We start from the raw sequence: 22408 nt of genomic DNA on the forward strand, positions 1-22408 counted from the left end.
TTGGTGAGCTGGACTTTAGTCCATAAAATCTTATATCATAAAAATGTTTTAAGTTTTTAACATGCCACAAGATATTTAGTTGTTTTAGATGCAGCAGATTTAATGGCTGCTACTCTGGGAATGTCTGCTCCATTGTAATATGTGAATTTATTAATTAACAAATTGTAAAAAGTGTTTGTATCCCCTCCAGTGAAACTGCAAGTTGATGTTGATTCATCATTAAAATTAGGAAAAAAATATTTTCAGGGTGCCTGTTACTTTCAGTTTTAACATTTGCTTCCTTCATAAGAACATTTTGCTTTGTGGAAAGTTAGGAAGGAAAAACCACCTCGTTAAGGTTTTTCAGTCTGTGAAGTGTTCATATGAAGCATCTCTCAAATGGGTTTAACGTTCAAGTTTTCTCCACCAACTGGCATTTATGTAAATGTGTGGTCAGAATTGAACAAGTTTAAAAAAGCATGCATAGTGTATTAACTGCTTGGTTTCCTTTTCTCAGCAGGTGAACTGAGGTGAAGTGATATCAATCGGCACCATGTTCCTTTATAACCTAACTCTGCAGCGAGCCACCGGGATCAGTTATGCCATCCATGGCAACTTTTCAGGTACTCCGTTATGACTGAAAGCTTAGGTGAAAGGTGAAAGCAAAGTCTGATATTAGACATAGCATGTATTTCTGCTGAAGTTGTATACCTGCAATTTTGTTTAGAATGGCAGCGATACTATAGAATCATAGAGTTGGAAGAGACCACAAGGGCCATCGAGTCCAACTGCCTGCCAAGCAGGAAACACCATCAGAGCACTCCTGACATATGGTTGTCAAGCCTCTGCTTAAAGACCTCCAAAGTAGGAGACTCCACCACACTCCTTGGCAGCAAATTCCACTGTCGAACAGCTCTTACTGTCAGAAAGTTCTTCCTAATGTTTAGGTGGAATCTTCTTTCTTGTAGTTTGGATCCATTGCTCCGTGTCCGCTTCTCTGGAGCAGCAGAAAACAACCTTTCTCCCTCCTCTATGTGACATCCTTTTATATATTTGAACATGGCTATCATATCACCCCTTAACCTCCTCTTCTCCAGGCTAAACATGCCCAGCTCCCTTAGCCGTTCCTCATAAGGCATCGTTTCCAGGCCTTTGACCATTTTGGTTGCCCTCCTCTGGACACGTTCCAGTTTGTCAGTGTCCTTCTTGAATTGTGGTGCCCAGAACTGGACACAGTACTCCAGGTGAGGTCTGACCACAGCAGAATACAGTGGCACTATTACTTCCCTTGATCTAGATGCTATACTCCTATTGATGAGGCCCAGAATTGCATTGGCTTTTTTAGCTGCCGCGTCACACTGTTGGCTCATGTCAAGTTTGTGGTCAACCGAGACTCCTAGATCCTTTTCACATGTACTGCTCTCAAGCCAGGTGTCCCCCATCTTGTATTTGTGCCTCTCATTTTTTTTGCCCAAGTGCAATACTTTACATTTCTCCCTGTTAAAATTCATCTTGTTTGTTTTGGCCCAGTTTTCTAATCTGTCAAGGTCGTTTTGAAGTGTGATCCTGTCCTCTGGGGTGTTAGCCACCCCTCCCAGTTTGGTGTCATCTGCAAATTTGATCAGGATGCCCTTGAGTCCATCATCCAAGTCGTTGATAAAGATGTTGAATAAGACCGGGCCCAAGACAGAACCCTGTGGCACCCCACTAGTCACTCTTCTCCAGGATGAAGAGGAACCATTGATGAGCACCCTTTGGGTTCGGTCAGTCAGCCAGTTACAAATCCACTGAGTGGTAGCATAGTCAAGACCGCATTTTACCAGCTTCTTTACAAGAATATCATGGGGCACCTTGTCAAATGCCTTACTGAAATCAAGGTAGGCTATATCCACTGAGTTCCCTTCATCTACCAGGCTTGTAATTCTGTCAAAAAACGAGATCAGGTTAGTCTGACATGACTTATTTTTCAGAAATCCATGCTGACTATTGGTGATCACAGCATTCCTTTCTAGGTGCTCACAGACTGTTTTCTTAATGATCTGCTCCAGAATGTTCCCTGGTATTTCAGGATTCTTGTAGAATATGGGATCTCAATTTTGTCATATTTTTCTGGGCCAAATAAACTAAGTTTTCTGAACCTCTTCAGACATCAGGCAGTGGTTAGGCTTGCAACATTCACTTTTCTCCTTGGCTTATCAAAAGGCAAGGAAGGGCAGGGTTAAGTGGCCACACATCATAGCAGAGCAATATGCTTTTGAAAAGTAAGCAACTTGTCTGTTGACCTCTAATTCTGATTCAAGATTTGGCATTCTGATTTCTGGTCTGCATCACAATTTCAGAATGACTACTTATGTGTTCTCTCTGTAAAAAGTGGTCACAACTCAGGTAGGGAAAACAAACCTACAAGGCACTTTTGAATTTGTAAGCAGCAATGGGAGGTTTGATAGAGAAGTGCTGATGCTTTGGCCATCTTCCTCTTCGACTGATCAGGTTTTTCTTTTCTTTTTAGGTACCAAACAACAAGAAATTGTTGTTTCTCGAGGCAAAATCTTGGAGTTGCTTCGTCCTGATCCGAACACAGGAAAAGTTCATACTTTGCTGACAGTGGAAGTCTTTGGAATCATTCGTTCTCTCATGGCCTTCAGATTAACTGGTGGAACCAAAGACTACATTGTGGTGGGCAGTGATTCAGGTCGCATTGTTATCTTGGAATATCAGCCCTCAAAAAATGTGTTTGAGAAGATTCACCAGGAAACCTTTGGCAAGAGTGGCTGTCGCAGAATTGTTCCTGGACAGTATTTGGCTGTGGATCCTAAGGGGCGAGCTGTCATGATCAGTAAGTTGGGATGGTTGTTTTCAGTGGTAGCTGTATAATAATGTTGAATAACTGAATGGGAGAAATGATTTGGATAAGAAACATTGGTTGGTTTTTCTATCCTTGGTTTAGGTTTTGAAACTGCTCCAATCAAAAGTGCTTTTATTGGCGATCCCAGTGCAACTAGATCTGTGTTGCAATTGGGAACTGAGAAGTTGTGAGTTTCCTTAGGCTATCTAAGTGAGTTTGTGGTTGAGTTGATATTTAGACCAGGGATTCCCAGTTTATACTCTTAGCCACTCCAGCTAGATTTACTCAGCCAATCAGGGTGATTCCATGTTATGAAGAATTTGTTGGAATGTAGTATATTTCAAAATACTTTCCTGCTACCCATTTGGTACTTGATGTGGTTATGTGGATGACTGCAGAAAACTGAACTAGAAACTGAATTAGAAAACTGAACTAGCTAAGTTTGCTTAATGGGGTGTAAGTGGAGCCTTCTGTGGGTGTCAGTTTGAAGAAAAGCACTTGAGCCCTATGTATCTGGTGCAACAGTTTTCTCTTCCCTGAAGTGATGATTAGGAATTCATGTCTCTTCTCTGACATAAGACATGGAGACATTTGGATCCAATTCTGATCAGGTTCTTATCATAAATGCCCATTTTCTTTTGCATGCATCATGCCATTTTTTTTAAAGCTGAAATGTAATTTTGGGGTTTGATACAAATCTTAGTAGCTAAAGTGGATCTGTAAAAACATTGAATGTTGAACATGGTTTTCTAATTGTTTACAATCCTGTGATGAGAAAAAAGGTGTCTTCAGGTGAGCCTCCACTGCCATGGTTCTAAGAGCGTATGCAGCTACCTTAATGCCACCTTTCCTTTATGTGGGGCTGCACTATGACAATGGCAGTTATGGCTCTTGTAGTCCAGAAGAGGATGGGTGTGCGAAACCCAAGTCCTGCTGTTGTTCAACTTCTAATGTTAAACTGGTTTAGTGTTACATCTGAATGCAACTACTGGTTCTTCCAACAGGAAAGTAGCAGGGGAAAACTGCTGTGCCTTGAGAGGGCTGCAAGGCCTGCTTATGCAAGGGTAGGGATTGGGCACCTTAAGCATTAAAGTGCAGACATCTTCTGCTTCTGTATTCCTAATGTTCTCTCTGTCTATCTCTTCATAGGTGCCATTGAGAAGCAGAAGCTAGTGTACATTCTGAACAGGGATGCCGCAGCCCGACTTACAATTTCTTCCCCATTAGAAGCGCATAAAGCCAACACCTTGGTTTACCATGTAGTTGGAGTAGATGTGGGGTTTGAAAATCCCATGTTTGCCTGTCTGGAAATGGATTATGAGGTATTGAGGAATTCGTCTCTCTGGTGACTCTTCCCTGCTCAACTGTTTGTGTGTCTCTTTAAAAAAATGCAACTAACACCTTGTTGACTCTTTGTCAACAAAGTCAACTGTCCATCTTCAAGTTCTCCAATATGCTTAGTATGCCCTTCTTATAAATAAGCTGTCTTTCATTGTATTCTCCATAATACAGCAAAATAGAGATTTCTCTGGATGGCGTGGAGGAGGCCTCCAGTGCAACCATGGGTTAGGTCCCCACTATCAGAGTTAGGCAAGTCACATGACTGAGTACATAAACAGATCAGAAGGGCAAGGAGGGAAACAGGCCTTGGTGGGCAAGCAAGCGATTGCGGAGAGCAAGTGCTCTCCAAAGGTGCCCAAGTCCTTGACTTTGGGCTTAGAGAGAACACAGCCTAAGATCAGAGGGCACCTCACCTGAATTTGTACTAGTAGTTTGTTCTTAAGGTAAAGGTAAAGGGACCCCTGACCATTAGGTCCAGTCATGACCGACTCTGGGGTTGCAGTGCTCATTTCGCTTTATTGGCTGAGGGAGCCGGCGTACAACTTCTGGGTCATGTGGCCAGCATGACTAAGCCGCTTCTGGCGCACCAGAGCAGCGTACAGAAACACCGTTTACCTTCCCGCCGGAGCGGTGCCTATTTATCTACTTGCACTTTGATGTGCTTTTGAACTGCTAGGTTGGCAGGAGCAGGGACCGCAACCTTCTGATCGGCAAGTCCTAGGCTCTGTGGTTTAACCCACAGCGCCACCCGCGTCCCTTGTTCTTAGAGGCATATTAATAACAACAACAGTATTACTATTTGTTGTGTATATAGTGTCATTTATGCACCGGTATGATATATTCCTGTAACCGAAGAGATTTCCATTCTAAAACAGGCACAGGGAAACAGTAGAGGAATTGGGGAGGCAGGTGGAGAATGTGTGTTGGTTATTTAAGTTAATGTCAGCTCTGGATACATGTGGGACAGGCACTGTAAGACAGGAGTTGTATGGATGTCTCTTGAAGTGCTTTGATGTGTTTTTATTGGTTAGTTTGATTATAAGTTTATATTAGAGGTCTCTGTACTTCCCTTCACCAAAATAGTCACAGGATGGTTTACAAAGAACAAAACATAATTTTAATTTTTATAAGTAATTCTTATATATTACGTTCCATTGATTTTGTGGCAATAGGGTCAGCTGCTGCACCAGATAAACAGGCAGGTGGCAGACTGAATAATCAGTTTCTGAACTATTGGATATTTAAATTTTTTATTCATGGCAGTTTTTCTTTTGGGACCTTCGCTTACAGTGCAGGCAAACCTTTTCAGTCTGCTTTATTACCCTTAATTTTTTCATTTTGTTATGAACATTTATATAGTATTCTTCAGTTGAAATTTCCAGGACAGCTTACGTTAAAAATGCATCTAAAAGTATGTTCTCTTATGAGGCAGAGTATGACACTAATTTATTGTTGGTACATGTATTGTTTTCCACAGGAAGCTGACAATGACCCCACAGGAGAAGCGGCAGCCAACACGCAGCAAACCTTGACATTTTATGAGTTAGATCTGGGTTTGAACCATGTTGTCAGGAAATACAGTGAACCCTTGGAAGAACATGGCAACTTCCTCATTACAGGTACTGCTACCATTTCCAGTCCTTTTAGGGAAAAGGCATTATCCTAAGATGTCAGAAAGAGAACTGCTTGGGACAAATGCACATTTTCTGTAGGCTCAAGCCATACTTGATGAATGAAAAGTACATATCCTTGATAGTTGCTTTTGTGCCATGCTTTACAAAAGTGCAACAAGTATTTCCACTCTATGCTCTACATTGGAAACCTAAAGCAGGTTAAAAAGTGGAGACCTCAGAAACCATCAGATTCATGAAAGCTCACCATATGTAACCCTCTCGTTCCTGTGCTTTTCTTTGCTACCCTGGTGATTGTCTGCACCTTAGCCCAAACCTTGACATTGTCTTATTGCAGCAGACATTCAAACACGAATACATTACTACCAAGTAGTCTGGGAGCCAGGCCAATACTGGACAGGGCAGGATTGGCAGAGGGGCAGCCAGAGTAGGAGAGCTGGCTTGCCACCCGGTTGGGTCATGCTGTTGAAAGAAACACCGGATATTTGCAAGTCCCTTCTTGCTTTCACTTCCTCTGCTTGAACACAGACTTCTCTTCAGCCTGAAAATGGTGGCAAACGTGCAGTTTTTTCTCAAGTGTACCTTGGGTAAATCAGTTCCGCAAGAACCAGACGAAACTATAGCTGCTGCAGCTGCTCTTCTTCAGCTTCTTACAACATGTTTCTTTTATTCGTCAGTCCCTGGAGGTTCTGATGGTCCCAGTGGAGTGCTGATTTGTTCTGAAAACTACATCACCTACAAAAACTTTGGTGACCAACCAGATATCCGATGTCCCATTCCCAGAAGAAGGGTAAGGATCTTGTAGCTTTTTTCACCCTAAAGGAGTATCCCAGTAGCATTCTCTGGGCAGCTGAAAAAATGGTTCACCTTTCAGGTTTGGCCAGAAAACGCAGCATTTGTATGAAGATGAATGCATTATTAACAAAGCTATGTAGACTTCATTGAGGTCCTTAGTGAACTTGGGCTTCCATGGAGTGGGGAGTGGGTCTTCTCATGCCACACCTTACTTGTTAACTCCTTTTCCATATCAGCTAGTAAGAGCTGGCAGCAAAAGGTTGACTTATGATTTTGCAAAATTCTCTCAATGCTCATTATCTTGCTAAGACTTTTAGGGGCCATTAGGAATTTGAATCTATGTAACAATATATCTGAAGAGTCCACAAGGGACTGTGCTGCCTGAGCCAGGCAGGCAGGCAGGCCACCATTGCCACCTCCAGCAGCTGTACTGGTAGACTTTGCAATAATTGTGGATGAGGTTGCTCTAGAAAGTTCATACTCCATCACCACTTTGTCATAACTGTGGAAAATACTCTTTGTATTTACTTTCATCACAGCAAAATGGCAGCAACGCATGCACTTTGCAGGGTGATCTTGCCCACTGTGCCTTATTCTGAGCAAGGTGTGAGATAGGCACCAAGGAGAGCATTTGGGTTATCCTTGCTTTATGGGAGGAAGGACCCAGTTGGATGGCTAGCAGTAGTAGCAGCTGGTGATGGAGGCAGGTCATTTGAGAGTAGGGGTGCCTAGTCTTCAGCCTGAGCTATGTGAAGAAGAAGAGTAGAAGAGTTTGGATTTGATATCCCGCCTTTCACTCCCTTTAAGGAGTCTCAAAGCGGCTAACATTCTCCTTTCCCTTCCTCCCCCACAACAAACACTCTGTGAGGTGAGTGGGGCTGAGAGACTTCAGAGAAGTGTGACTGGCCCAAGGTCACCCAGCAGCTGAATGTGGAGGAGCAGAGACGCGAACCCAGGTGTAGAGTGGCTCATTATAGGACCAGCCACAAAAATATTAATTTCCTAGTAGCTGAAACTATTATGATAGAAATTATTACTTAAGTATGGAAGTACTGCTAATTGTAAACTGAAAGTGAAAACGCTGTTGTGGCTTGATGTGATGAGTTGATGTCTCTTCTCTGATGCTTATTGTGGAGATGGCATTTCTTTCTGATCAAGCATTGTTGGTGATTACGTACTTGGTGCTGTGCAGGACACAGAAGACACTGTCTAGAGGTTTTTAAATTGCAAATCTGTATTAGACAGTCAGAGACATTACTGAGAGAGGGCTGTACCTCCCGTCTGGTGGAGTTGGGGTACAGTCTCCTTTGTTACTTTAGCCTTCAGGCAGCAACTAAAAATGGTCCTCTTTCAGAGGGTGTTTGAGACCCTTGAGCTGCAGTTTTAAGGTTCATGTTTTTGTTCCACTGCAAACCATTGCTTTGTCTGTTCTTTTTGTTGGTAGTTTAATTTTATGTTTTAATGTTTACTTGTAAGGTCTCTTGAGGTGCTTTGACAAGAGTTGGGAGATATAATTAATTTAATAAATAGATCATGTTGGAAATTGATATGTGAGGATGGGGGGGGGAGGGAGAGCTGGACCCAGGGATCGTGAGTTTTATAGCTCCTGCAAAGCCCAGCGAAAGAAGCGAGGGAAGTGGCTTGATGGAGGGGTCGGGAGCAGCATCCCAGAAGGGCCCACGAAGGAGGATTAGCAGGAGAAGAACTTCCCCAGAATGGAAGGAAGCAGTGAGGGAAAGCCGCTATAAAGAGGGGTGATATTTGCAGTAGGGGGGAAGCCATTAACAAAGGTGATTTCTAGCTATGATTCCATTAGGGCAGCTTCTGCCTTTGAGTCTGACTTCCTGTTCTTTCTGGCAGAATGACTTGGATGACCCTGAAAGAGGCATGATTTTTGTCTGCTCTGCTACACACAAGACCAAGTCTATGTTCTTCTTCTTGGCTCAGACTGAGCAGGGTGACATCTTCAAAATCACCTTGGAGACTGATGAGGACATGGTACGTCTCCCGCTGTGTTCATGAATGTTTGCTTGTTTGTTTGTTTGTGTGTGTGTGTGTGTGTGTGAGAGAGAGAGAAATGTTTGCTTGTGTGTGAGGGGGAGGGAGGGAGGGAGAATGGGTGATGTGTGAACTTTCACATCCAGCTCAAGCAGTAACTCATTTGTGGTGGTTTCAGGTAACAGAAATTCGACTCAAGTACTTTGATACAGTTCCTGTTGCTGCTGCCATGTGTGTTCTGAAAACTGGGTTCCTTTTTGTGGCTTCTGAGTTTGGAAACCAGTAAGTGAAATCTCTGACTTCTTTCTGAAGGGTTGCTGAATTTTTATGCTTGGTACTGCTGTTGATGTTCTGCAAAGCACACATGCAGTTCTGACTGCCTTTCCTTCTCTAAATCTGGAAATTGTTCAAGTTGTGGCCGAATCTCAGACCCTTGCGACCAACCACAGGTATGGCCTGCCTGGTTGGTTTCATCTTGCTAATTTCATCAAGGAGTGTGTCAATGTCCTGTTTTCAGAATCTTAAAGCAAGCATGGGTGTTGTGAGTTATTATGTTGGGATAAAATTTTGGATTTGTTTAGCCAGTGAGGCCCAAACACGTCTATACACATATAGCTCATGGTGTGATATTTTATTCACAGAAAGAGAGAAAGGATCTGGGCAGAGAGCATATTGTATTGTTTGCCCTTTCTACAGATAGACCAGGGGCAGTCAACCTTTTTATACCTACCGCCCACTAATGCATCTTTCTTGATGGTAAAATTTCCTCACCGCCCACCAGTGCTTGATGGAGGGAGGATTCAGTTTGTGCCGTAGAACCCCCTATTGCCCACCTAGAATCCTGAAACGCCCACTAGTGGGCGGTAGGGACCAGTTTGACAACTCCTGAGATAGACAAATAAGGAAGTGAAGATGTGTCTTAAACTTGGCCCCTCAGCTACTCTCCTTTGTCCTCAAAGTGTTTTCTTCAGCAAGCAGCCCTACATCTTGGACATAATTGAAATAGCAAAGCTTGGGGTGGGGAGGAAACGGTCCAGTTTCATCAGAAGTGGCCCTCTTCTCTTTGCAGCTACCTCTATCAGATTGCTCATCTGGGGGATGATGATGAGGAGCCAGAGTTCTCCTCTGCCATGCCGTTGGAGGAAGGAGACACATTCTTTTTCCAGCCTCGGCCTCTCAAGAACTTGGTGCTGGTGGATGAACTGGACAGCCTGTCTCCCATCTTGTGTTGTCAGGTATGCTGTGTGCTTTGTCCCATAGCTTGTGACAAGCTGCTGGGTTCTGTGCTGACCTCTGATGCTGGACATTGTATAGCCCACTAGACCTTGAGAATAATTCCAAAAATGGTATAAGTCTCCAAAACTCCTTTAGATCAGAAACGCAAAGCAGGTGAGTTAGTTCTTTGTCATGTTTGTATTTCACTTTTCCTCAGAGTTGCTTAGCGCAACATGCCTGTCTCTCCTCTTCCCACCATTTATTTTCACAGCTGCTACTTTGGGTTGTAAGTTAGGAGGTGATACCCCTATGAGAGAGTGTCTGACTTGGTGGGAGTTGTATCCAGTGCACTGCACTCTTCTGAATTTTGCCACTTTTAATTTTGCACAGGATTTGTTAGGGGCCCAGGACTTAACACTTTATGCGCCCCAATAGTTTGCAAAGTGGGCTAGCATAATTAAATTGTGCCAGCTGTAGGTCATTTTGCAGCATTTTTACAGAAGTGACTATCTGAAGGGAGGGAATTTTGTCAGGAGAGAGCCCACTCCCAGTGGGAGCAGTCAGATATATATATATATATATATGCAGGTTTTGGTGTCTTCGGGTGTCTTCCCGTGTAAGAGTTGGGGTGTCTAGGCGACGTTTCGACGAGGTCTCACTCGTCATCTTCAGGCTGGTGCTTTCGGCTTCTTGTTACTGGAAATACATAATAAACATGTACTTGTTCCAGTAACAAGAAGCCGAAAGCACCAGCCTGAAGATGACGAGTGAGACGGTTTTTTTTTTTAAAAAGGCCTAAAATATTGGAGGTCTTGAGTGGAAACAAAACCCTTTGGGGGAGCCACTTGCGGCACCTGATTTATAAAAAGGTAATTTTATACAAAACACTAAAATGTAAATTAATACTTTAAAATACCTCACAAAACTGCAAGCCTTTCAAAAAACCGGCATAATTGGCAAACCAAAGTTAATGGACTATGCTGAAATGTAAAACTAACTGGAAAGCTCAGAAATCAAGATAACAAGAAATTTAAAAAAGAATGGGAAATGTTTATTATGTATTTGCAAAAGTATTGTAAACAGGTTAATACATTGGCAGGATTTTTAAAATACTTGAAATTAAAGAAATAGTACAGGAAATCTGAGGTAAAAAAAAATAATTTGGAGTAGAAATGATAATGCAGCTGAAAAGAAAACTAAAGGAACGGGGTGGGAGAGTCATGGGTTCAGAGAATCCCACTTTATGGATTTGATATTGTTTATATATTTTCTTTGTGGTTGTTATTGTGTTGTTGTTTGTTAATTTTGTTGAAAATTTAATGAATATATATATTAAAAAGCCTAAATATAATTTTGAAGGGAAATCCAAAAAGTTGAAATCTGAAAAACATGGAGTAAAAGGTTGGAAGATGAGCTCTTCCATAAAAGTTTGCTCCAACCGTGAGACTAATTCAGGGGAATATCTTCCCCACTTGATGTCATTTGCCATTAGTTATTAACACAGATTACCAGTTTATCAAGTGGCAAATGTGGGAACCTTTGCCGCAATCACATATGCAAATGGGAGTAAAATGTTGTAGCTCTATTTATGATGCTTTGAAAGTGATAACTGATCTTAATCGAACAACCTGTCACTTTTCCTCTCTTTCCCCTGCATCTTGGCTGCTTTCTGTGCAGATAGCTGATCTGGCTAATGAAGACACCCCTCAGTTATATGTGGCCTGTGGGAGGGGGCCTCGGTCGTCACTGAGGGTCCTTAGACATGGACTTGAGGTAAGAAGGGCAGGACATGAAGAGCAAAGCCATTCTGGATCTTCCTCTTAGGTGAAACCTTTTTTGTTAGATGAGAATGGATTCACTGGTGTATTCTGAAGCTGAGGGACCTTGTGATGGGTGGTGTAGGGCTGCCCTGGATATGTCCTGATTGACTGCATGCTCTGCAAAAGTTCCTGGGTTCAGCCCCTAGTGTCTCCTGTTAAAGGATTTGGATGGCAGGGCTGGGATAGGCCTCTTTTTGAAACCATGGAAAGCTGATGCAGTCTGAATGTAGTCAAGATGGAGGGTGGAGAGCCAGTGTGGTGGAGTGGTTCAGGTGAGGGCTGGGAACACTCAGCTGTGAATCTCATGGGCTCACACGGGGCTAGGCACTGCATTATGCCTAAACAAAAATCAGAATGTGAGGAGTGTGTGGGGCCATGCTCACCATCCCTGTCTCCTGTCAACTCCTAACATGCTGACCCTACATTGAGTGGGAAGGTTTCAAGGGTAGTTGTAAGCCTCCTTGCAATTGTCAGCCCTGGTAAAGCAATGTTACTGAACATGGAGGGCCCTGAGACCTGTGGGTATAGAGCGGTATATAAATGTTAATAATAATGTGCAAAGCCGTTTCATGTACGGGGAAAGCTGATCCGTGTGCTTGGATTGAAAATTGTAATGCCTGAATAGAGCTAGAACAGGCATAGGCAAACTTGGCCCTCCAGATGTTTTGAGACTACAGTTCCCATCATCCCTGAGCACTGGTCCTGTTAGCTAGGGATGATGGGAGTTGTAATCCCAAAACATCTGGAGGGCCGAGTTTGCCTACGCCTGGGCTAGAATGTAAGCCTAACTGATCTCAAGGTTTGTTTGGATTTTAGAGCCAGGTAGGTGAATCACCTTTGCTGCACTGTGTGAGAATGTGATAAGAAGTCATAAATAGCATGTGCATTGGGTGAAGAAGGTATTAGGTTCAATCACTGGAATCTCCTGCTTAAAAAGGATTTTGGAGAAATATACTGAGCTAGATTTTCCAGTGGTTGGGTTCAGTGTAAAGCATTTTTATAGTGGTTGGAGGACAGAATAATTCTTTTGTTTTCTCCTGTGTAATAGTAATAATTAGGTCCTTTTTATTTGGTGGAGAAAAGCTCTGTTTTAAGCTTTTTAGCATTAATAAAATATGTCTTTCTCTAGGTATCTGAAATGGCCGTCTCAGAGTTGCCTGGTAACCCCAATGCTGTATGGACAGTGAGGAGGCATGTTGAAGGTAGGAAGTCTTCTGTGATGCAAATACAGCGGTAAATGGCACATTGAGTTTCATTGTTCATCTACAAGTCACCTTTCTTGGTTCAGCTGTCTTTGCCTGGAGAGCATCTACCCGCCTCAGGATTATGACTTTCATTCTTAAACTGGAGTAAGCACAAATGTTGTGTGAAAATTGCACATACCAACTCGGAGAGAAAGTCTGCCTGTTTGTAGGTTTTTAGGAGCCCCTCCCTGCTGAGAACAGGAGCACTGACAGTGCTGTTGCCCCTCTTGCTATGGATGTAGTGCATTCTGTTCAGTGCTCTCTTGGCAGTGTTGCCTTTGAAGCTCACTGTTGTGGCCTTTCTTGGTGTCTCGTACTATATTATCATGATCATTACCACTCATGGTGTTCCTTCAGCCCCCACCCCCGCCTTTCACTGGAATTGTCTTTGCCATACAGCCTTTGGTATCTTATGTGCTACTACACCTTCTGTGTGTTCCTGGAATCTCTGCTGGGGCAATGAACCTGGGCGGCTGTCCTGGGGTGTATTATTGCAATAGAACCTGACCTGTCTGTGGAAGAAGAAGAGGCCTTAATGCACAATCCTAGGCTTATGGCGGTAACATGATTGTTTCGCTCAAAAGCTCCATGGACAGCACAATTATGACTCTTCATACTACATCATTTGCTTAATCATGAAAGAGTATTGTGCTTTTTTGGAATTAGGGGAAGTTGTAATGCCCTTCCCTGAAGGCATGTCTGAGAAATAACCAGGTACCCCTCCTGACTTGCATTTGCCATTTGCTGAAGGCCCTTGCTCCTCATGTGTATGTGTGTGTGTGTGTGTGTGTTTGTTGTTGTTTTTCTTCATATATTAATCTGTCCTCTGTGATGGAGTCAAAAGTGTGTATGGTCTTCAGACAGGACATCTGTGCTGTTCTCAGCTGTCTAGCTAGCACAGAACTTTGGAAAGCCAGGACCTGTTTTGATCAGCCTTTCTATATTTTCAGCAGTTCAAGATTTGCTCTGAAAATGCTTTCCTGACCTGCAAGGGTTGCTTGTCATTCACATGGCTGGTGGTCAGGAAAAAAAATGCCCCTGTGAGACTTTTCCCAGACAGCAGCTGGTTTTTCATGGAGTGGAATTTAGAATCTCAGAGTTGGAAGGGACCCAAGGGCCATCTAGTCTATCCCCCTGCAATGTAGGAATCTCAGCTAAAGCATCCATGACAGATGGCCATCCAACTTGTTCCATGTGTGAAAATAAATTTATTATATGTGGACTTCAGTGCCTCATAAATGTTTGGGTGACCCAAGTGAGTCCCAGCTCTCACGTTACAGTGTGATTGAGTAGAATACATTGGTCAGGAGGACAGCTTTACTGGTTCAGTTTTGCATCATGCACAAGGTTGTTTGATGCACTTAGTATTTATTAATGGCTCCCTCTAACCAGGTGTGTGCCAGTTTTCGCCATGTAATGTGTTAATGCAATGGCTTGGTGTCCAAAAAATGCTAAGCCATGGTTTCTTAAACCATGGTTGGGTTGTACCCTGCCCAGTGGCTTAACTATGGTTTGTTTACTGCCAACAAACCACAATTTGAAGCCGTGGGTTCTTGTTGGCTTTGGAACCTTGTTTAGCTTTTAATTACGGCTTGCTATTATGTATGAATCCACCACATTTCCTCAATCACTATTTCTTTGGCCATCTCACCACCTCCTCACAAAGCTACCAAGCTACAAAGACATGTGGCAAGATCAGCTTGAAAAGAAACCAAACTTGGGAAAAGAAAGTCATGGTTTGTTTTATTATCTGTGGTACAACTTGTGCCATATACATGGTCAAACAAACAATGACTTCACTTTGTGTGCAAACCAGGCCAGTAGTACAAAACTGACTTGGTCATAATGTGGTAATCCTGCCTGTGTCTGGCTTGTGCTTCTGAAGTTCTGCATTCTCTCACGTTACATGTGTTCCATATGAACCCCTTCCAAGCAAAAACTAACCTTGGCTGGTATGTGGTCCCTGCTACTACCAATACCAAGCCTTCTTTTTTCTTCCACAGGTGGCTGGTGGTGGAGGTGCTGATCCCCTCCCACAGGTGTGTACCTACAGCCAAGGGCTGTAACTGGAGGGGGGAGGAAGAGGCACAACTTTGAGGCTCTTTTTAAATTACTTTTCTTGCAAACACCTCTGTCAACAAACTATGTAAGAAGTCAGTATTCAAGTACCACCTGAGTCCTCAGCCCTCTCCTGAGCTTCTGGGATAAGAACTGGCTTTTACTGTCCAATTGCTTTCCACATCCTTGGGGCCTTTCACAAGATAAAGTTAAGCTTCACATGCCTGTAACTAAGGAACTGCCATCTGTTCTTGCCCACTGGTCCTGGGCATTCCAGTATTTTAATGGGGGTGGTGAGACCAAGTTCACGTTTAGAGATGTTAAAGTCTAGATATTCATTATACCATATCCTTCTACACCCCAGAGTTCTGGGTTTAGTGACTGTTGTTCCTTACCAGAGTTCCCACTCTGGGTACAAAATGAACAATACAGGCAGCTGTCTCTGATGCACTGTTGACATATGATGGACATTGTCTGCTCACTCACCCTGTTGGCCTCACCTTGCTCTGTGCTGAGAAGGAGAAAAGAGGTCTGCTTGCCTGTCTTGATTCCTCTGTGGCTTGACTTGTTTCCCCTGCCTTTCACAGGAAGTTGGTGTGGTGTTACCATTTCACTGCTGCTCACAGAATGACTTACAAGACAATTTAAATACAGCAGTTTATGCAGCAGTTAAAATCCATGTGCAAAGTTAAGAGGCATGAGATCGCGGGCATAATCGGCAACTTTTAAACAGTGATCTTCAAGTACTGCTGTGATCACTCTCTCCCTTACTCAAAACTTTGCTGATGCTGTCTTTTATGGAGCATCCAGACACTGGGCATAAGTTTCATTGAATTTTTCCAAGAGAGTTTGGGCTAGGAAAGCCATGTATGCACTTTATTAGATCTAACACATTACTTCTGCAACAACAAGAAAGGAATCTCAACAAAGAATAATGTATGTGAATGAATTCCCAGTGCTAATGATACTGTTAACAATCTAGTCCATGATGAACCTCGGACACTATGATTTTCCATATAATTGATTTGTTTTTTGTGTTTAAAAGGGGTAAATTGAATTGTGTAGATAAAAAGAGTGGGGGAAGCACATGAGGGATGAAGCTTCATGGGAACCCTGATAGTTGTCCAGGAGTGCCCCCGCCCCCCAAAGCTAGTTCTGGCAGCTGTTGGGTGCCAGCAGACTGAGGACAGTGGGGGTGCTTTGTGAATAAGGAAGCCTTGCTGCCTGTGTTGCTGAACCCTGTGCATCCATTACAGTCAAATCCAGCTTATGACGTGGGTGAATCTGAACACCTGAGTGTCTCGATCTGGAACTGTGTTAGGAGTCTGTGGAGGACTTGGGTGGCGGTTTTAGGTTTTATTGTGACAGAGTGGAGCACATGTCATGGACTTCTGCACTGAGGTGGGAGTGAGTTCCACTCAGGTCAGCAAGTAAAAGTGTGAATGGCTTTGCTTTTGCCAGCCTTAGGGCCCTCTCATCTGTTTTGAACTATCAGCTTTCCCCAGCACAGCTGATGGGAGCTGCAACCCAAAACAGCTGGATGGACACCAGTTTGGTGAAGGCTATACAGTAAGCCTGAAATTTATGCGGGGGGGGGGGGTGTTTACGTTCTGGGGATAGCACCGAAAGTCAAAATCACATATAGTCAAAACATGTTGGAGGATATTGTGAAAGTGTCACAGATGCCTGTCCCCCCTTTTAATTTATTTGCCAAGCACATAAAGCTGAATTCGCACAAATTAAATATATGTAAGTTACAAGTTTACTGTATCTAGTTTCTGACATTGAAGCTGAACTAATTAGAGCCCTCCTATATGAGTTGCTCAGTTGCTTGTTCCTTTGCCTGCTGCCTCCACAGGATTGGCTGTGAGCTTGGTGGGCCTGTCCACTGTTGGTATTTAACTCTTTAGAATGGCTGTTTTCCATATCTGAGTTCTTTGAAGCTGGTGGTCTACAGATGAAAAGAAATATACAGCCTAAGATCCTGATTTGTGTGCTGCCCCTGTAAAAGGCCAAGCTGGAGAGTGCTTAACGTGGAATGCAGCTACACAAGCATAGGTGACAGGAACACGGAATCAGCTTTGTATCCATTCAGACCATTGGGCCATTGGCTCAGTATTCTCTACCCTAACTGGCCGTGTCCCTGCAGGGCTTTCTTTTGGGGGGTATTTGCAGCGCTACTGGGGATTGCACCAGCAGGGGAAATGTTTTCTGCTATAGTGGTAATTTCTAAATGGTTTCATTGGCAGAGTGAATGTGAGGAAACTGAACAGCGAAGTGTCTGTTAAAATGTTACATATTTATTTGTTTATTATTAAATTGGTTGGTCACTTTATATTTCCCAAGGCAACCCAAAGCGACTTACAGCCAATTACAATTCATATTAACATATCTATGTATTGTCTAAATCCTGTGTAATCTCCGGCACTATATTTAAAACCTGTGAATAAGCTATTTTGTTTCTATGGATAGAAGACAACTGGAAAGTGTTCATGTACCCATTTCCAAGCTGAGTGGACACTATGTTAGTTAACATTACAGTCTCTTCTTCAGCTCCACTTTTTTTTTTTACTTCAGTTGAATCCATGTTGCCCCCCTGGTATCTCCATCCTTGGCAGTATTGCTGTTTAATTCTTCCTTTTTGCCCCCATTCATTTCCATAAAACTGCAGCCAAATTCTTTCCCTTCTGCCCCTTGAACAAGAAATCCCCTTTTTGCTGGTAACTAAACCGGACTTGCTACTTAGCATCTATTGTGGAAGCCTGAACTCTAGGGAGGACAACTGCTTGACCTGGAGCTCCTGTAGGGCTCCATTGTGGGAAGATGCAAAGAGAAGAGCATCTTGATGCAGAAGTGTGGATCTTGCCACCATGGGCAAATCTCTTTCTAGTGGCTTCTAATCTTGCATTTTGATGGTTCAATGCAATTTATACCCGTGAAGCCATAGAAGTTTCTCTAGCTCTGCAAAAGCCTGCTCTGACTCTGATTCCTTGATCTGGTGCTTAATAGTTCAGTGGCATTCTGGTTTTTTTTCCCTTTCTGGAATGTGGAAAGAAGGTGTGTGGATTCTTACTATTAACTTCTGGTGGAAAGATCTAAAATCTGTGAGAGGTTGCTAACCATTTGTTCTCTGAGCTTCCATCTGCTTCATTAGTTCATTGTTTTCGTAATAGTGTTTTGTTATCCCTCCTGCCAACTCCCATCATTTTTTTAAAAAGAACTAAATTAGCTGCATCTCATATGTTTTAGTTAAGTTACATTGTCTGGGTTGGTGTATTTTTATTAACCTGTGGGATTTATTTTGATCTACATCACAATTTTTGTTTGACAGATACACTGTTTATGTGTGTGATTTAGAGAGAGCAAATGAGAATAAAGTGTTCTGTTGGCTGCAGGAATAAACATCTTGTCTGATCATTTTCTTGTGGTTAGGAGGAGAGCAAGAAATTGTTTTCACTCCAGTTGTATTCTGACCCAGATGTGATTACAATATAAATGGGGGGGGGGGGAGAGGCTCTCAAAGAAGGTCCACACTTCTTGCTGTAGCTTCCTTGTGCTTTGAGTATTCTTCTCCTTTTACCACAGTCCAAGTGTCTGAAGGCCATGCTGCCCCCTTGTCATGAACTTGTGTGTGATGGTGAAGATGGAAATAACTGTAGTAGCCTTTGTGAAGAGTTCCTGTTGTCCATATCTGTTCTACAAACCTCTTTCTTGACCTTCTAAATATTGGCACCCGTCTTCTTTCTTCTGTAATTAGATGAATTTGATGCCTATATCATTGTGTCCTTCGTCAATGCCACCCTGGTACTGTCTATCGGAGAAACTGTAGAGGAGGTTACAGACTCGGGATTCCTTGGTACTACGCCCACCTTGTCTTGCTCATTGTTGGGAGATGATGCTTTGGTGCAGGTAAGGGGCCTTTTACCTCTTAGTGTTCTGCTTGCCTTTTGCAGCCAGGCCCGTTGGCCTTCTCGAGAGATGCAAGGAGAGAGGGTTTGGTTGTGGTGCTCTCCTGGCATGGATGGGGTGGTGGTAGCTAATTTAATAGTTGTGACTGCAAACTGGCTAGAGGATAAGGTCACCTTTAAGGTTGGGAAAGGGTTGTTTCAAGAGCCTTTCAAAGTAAGATTCCCTTGGTGTTCCGCTCTTACTAAAAACGTTTAGTCTTCTACTGCATTATTTTAACTGGTTGCATAGACTAATATTCCCTGTGATTTTTGTTTTGTTTTTAAAGGTAGATAGGAGCTTGTGGAATCTTGATCATTTACCTTGGTGGCACTTTTCAAGTTGCTGTTTGTTGACTTTGCCCTCTCTCAGCTAGATATAATGAGAGCACTTGATGGTGAACAGCAGAAATTAGTTGTGTGAATGAGATAAAGATTATAGATCACTTTGCAAACTAAAAAGCTGTATAGGTAGGCATGGAAATCTTGCCACGTACTTGTGGCAAATGGGTTACAGATGAGTAAGCTTTTGTAAACCAGATAAGAGGTGCTGGTGCTTCTGCTTCCCTTGTTGACCTCTGGTGTGTCCAAATGACAGTAAAAAACTGTATGTGAGCAAGCAGTTTAGGAAAAAAATTTAAAAGGCTAGGCTGATAACTTCTGTGAACTGACTTGCAAGGCTAACCTAATAATGGAAAGAACAGCAAAGGCACTTCCTGTCAGGTGGACTGACTCAGCATCTTATTTCTGTATTTGTTTAGGTTTATCCTGATGGCATCCGGCACATCAGAGCAGATAAAAGAGTTAATGAGTGGAAAACACCAGGGAAGAAAACCATCGTCAAATGTGCTGTGAATCAGAGACAAGTGGTGATCGCATTGACAGGGGGAGAGCTGGTCTACTTTGAGATGGACCCGGTACGTGAACTTAGCTGGAGGGAGATGTGACTTTCATGAGGGTTTGCAGACTAGGCTTGCAGTGGAAACAAATGAGAACTGCATCACAGCATTATTGAGCTCCTTATGTTGCTTTCCTTCATTTCAGGGGTTCTTGTGCAGGATAACATTCAGGTGATTTGTGCCATTTGGGTGGGTGTTCGGGGGTTGCTTTGGTGGGCCATTGCAGAGACTGGCATATTTTTTAAGACCAGCTTATCTCTGATAAACTTGGTGTTCTTCAAAGTGCTCCAGGCTTCAAGCAAGCAAGGTCACCTGTCATCATACATGGTTCAAAGAATTTACTTCACAGCTCTTGATCTGAAACGAGTCTGGTTCTGCTAATCCAGGTGTGACTTCCTTCCTCCATTGTGCCTTTTTTCCACACCAGTCAGGACAGCTGAATGAATACACAGAGAGGAAGGAGATGTCTGCTGACGTGGTGTGCATGAGCTTGGCCAATGTTCCCCCAGGAGAGCAGCGCTCCCGGTTCCTTGCTGTTGGGCTGGTGGACAACACTGTGCGCATCATTTCCCTTGACCCCTCTGTAAGTGCTTCCTGAAAGTCGCTTGCCTGTAGCTAAGCCTTTGCTGACCCGAATTAAAGTATTGTAACCAAAACTACACCCCCCCAATAAAAACTGAGTGAGAGGAAGTTCCGGGGTGGTTAGCAGGGCTTTCCTTTCTTTGGATGTGAGAATGCACTAGACTGACTTTGGTTTGTTTCCTAATATGAAAGGAGAGCATATTGGAAGCAAGCAGACTCATAAAGTGGGCAATACAACTGCTGGAGCTTTGTCAGAAACCCAAAGGGATGGCTTACTCCTCCAGTCCCCCAATATGTCTTCCAGTTTTAGCTGACTCCAGCTGAACTCTAGCATGCTCTTTTCCCAACCCAAACTGCAGTTGCTTTCTCTCCCCTCCCCCCCTTTTTTTTGATACCCCTGCCTCTTAATTTGAAGGTTCAGGCATTCCAAAGGGCTTGATGCCAATAAGGAGCATCCAAGCCTCTGGTCATGCATCAGTGGCCATATAATAGGTCAATTCACAATAATCAAGGTGTATGTTGTACACGAGCTTTCTCCAACCTGGTGACTTTTCAGATGGTTTGGACTACAACTCACCCCAGCCTTAGCCAGTTTGGCTGAGGATTATGGGAGTTGTATTCCAAACTTTTGGAAGATACTGGGTTGCCTAAAAGAAGGCCAGAGCTAAAAATGATTCTTCAAAGACTTCCTCAGATGAAATGAATCTTCCCACAGATTGCTCCAAATGGAGAAACACTTTGAGCTGGTTGGCATAATCAACATTGCCATGTGCTTCTTCAGTCTATCTCTTCAGACTGCAGGGGGATGTAGTTGAATGCTACATAGAAAATTGGCAGGTCAGCCTAGTCTTCTCCTTCAAATGTGCCAGGCAATTTTGTACAAAGGAGAATCTGGCCATTTACAGTTCCTCACCTGATGTCTAAATTGGTTCAGGGTAGCAACAAAGACCTTATGTGTTATGCTTTGCTCTTTCTCTCTGCTTTAGTAATGGTGTCTTCCTTCTCCATCCCTTAGGACTGTCTTCAGCCGCTGAGTATGCAAGCTCTCCCTGCCCAGCCAGAATCACTGTGCATTGTGGAAATGGGTGGAGCTGAGAAGCAGGATGAACTGGGAGAGCGGGGCTCGATTGGCTTCTTGTACCTGAACATTGGCTTGCAGGTGAGCAGTTACCGCCCAGAACCTTTGCTAGATCCTTGATTGGACCAGGTCTTGCTGCATTTGACTGGACTGTGTGAGAAGCCATGCTCTTGAGTTTGTACAACTGTATAGAGACCCATTCCGCACACCCTCCCAGAAGGCCTGCCAGAAGGGAACACTGCATCCCTCCTGTCACCTTCTTCACTCTTCCAGAGCTCCCGAGGAATGGAGCCCTCTCCCGCTTGATTAAGGCAGACTCTAATCCCATTGTGAAGGATACCTTCTGTCTGTCAGGGAGGAGGATGGAAGTGTTAAAGCTCATCTTCCAGCGGGTCAGGGGTCTTTGTATTTAGGTGGGAAGTGGGAGTAGCCTACACTTTAAGCTGTTTCACAAAAAAGCCTTTTCTTAGTTTGTTAAAGGAGGAAACAGCAGCTTTGTAGCAGTGTTGTGCTTAATTTTGTACATGCCAGAGAGAACCTGGAAATAGTAAGACTTCTGAAGTCAGGAGCTAAAGATACATTGGTATTCCGAGTTAATCTGGTGCCTCTTTTTCTCTCTGCCTGCCCTTGTCCCTCTCCCCACACCTTGCTTTGCTCATCTGCCCTTGTAACCCAGAACGGTGTGCTTCTCCGAACTGTCCTTGATCCAGTTACTGGTGACCTCTCTGACACAAGGACCAGGTATCTGGGCTCGCGCCCTGTGAAGCTCTTCCGAGTCCGGATGCAAGGCCAAGAAGCGGTGAGTGAGCGGGGAATCAGAGGAGTGCACTCATGAAAAGCTGGAGGGGGAGGAGCAAAAACTTCAGGAGGACTGTGAATCTGGTGACTAAGATCTTTTAGAAATTTGGGGTGGGATGAGTTCACAACTAAATTCCTTGTTTACTGTCTGGTACAGAGGGAAAATACATGCTATTGGATG

General features: G+C 43.5%; 1 protein-coding gene across 5 annotated transcripts in view; it reads left to right on the forward strand.

Annotated features, from left to right (window-relative positions):
• SF3B3 (splicing factor 3b subunit 3) overlaps positions 1 to 22408 on the forward strand; it is a 33706-nt gene that overhangs the window by 758 nt on the left and 10540 nt on the right. For 3 of the 5 annotated variants that reach the window (XR_014528783.1, XM_083514923.1, XM_083514925.1), the window contains exons 2-16: positions 497 to 602; positions 2489 to 2815; positions 3974 to 4146; positions 5643 to 5784; positions 6474 to 6586; positions 8452 to 8589; positions 8768 to 8871; positions 9659 to 9824; positions 11482 to 11577; positions 12754 to 12826; positions 18684 to 18835; positions 19632 to 19787; positions 20197 to 20352; positions 21367 to 21510; positions 22106 to 22228. Coding sequence is in view for 4 of the 5 variants with exons in the window: in XM_083514923.1 (XP_083371049.1) it covers positions 533 to 602; positions 2489 to 2815; positions 3974 to 4146; positions 5643 to 5784; positions 6474 to 6586; positions 8452 to 8589; positions 8768 to 8871; positions 9659 to 9824; positions 11482 to 11577; positions 12754 to 12826; positions 18684 to 18835; positions 19632 to 19787; positions 20197 to 20352; positions 21367 to 21510; positions 22106 to 22228 (2133 nt within the window). In the remaining variant the exon portion in view is untranslated. The remainder of the gene's footprint in view (positions 1 to 496; positions 603 to 2488; positions 2816 to 3973; positions 4147 to 5642; positions 5785 to 6473; positions 6587 to 8451; positions 8590 to 8767; positions 8872 to 9658; positions 9825 to 11481; positions 11578 to 12753; positions 12827 to 18683; positions 18836 to 19631; positions 19788 to 20196; positions 20353 to 21366; positions 21511 to 22105; positions 22229 to 22408) is intronic. The other 2 variants (XM_083514924.1, XM_083514926.1) reach the window with 1 other exon arrangement.

This window comes from Podarcis liolepis (genome assembly GCF_965112155.1).
Source record: "Podarcis liolepis genome assembly, chromosome: 7".
NCBI lineage: Eukaryota > Metazoa > Chordata > Lepidosauria > Squamata > Lacertidae > Podarcis > Podarcis liolepis.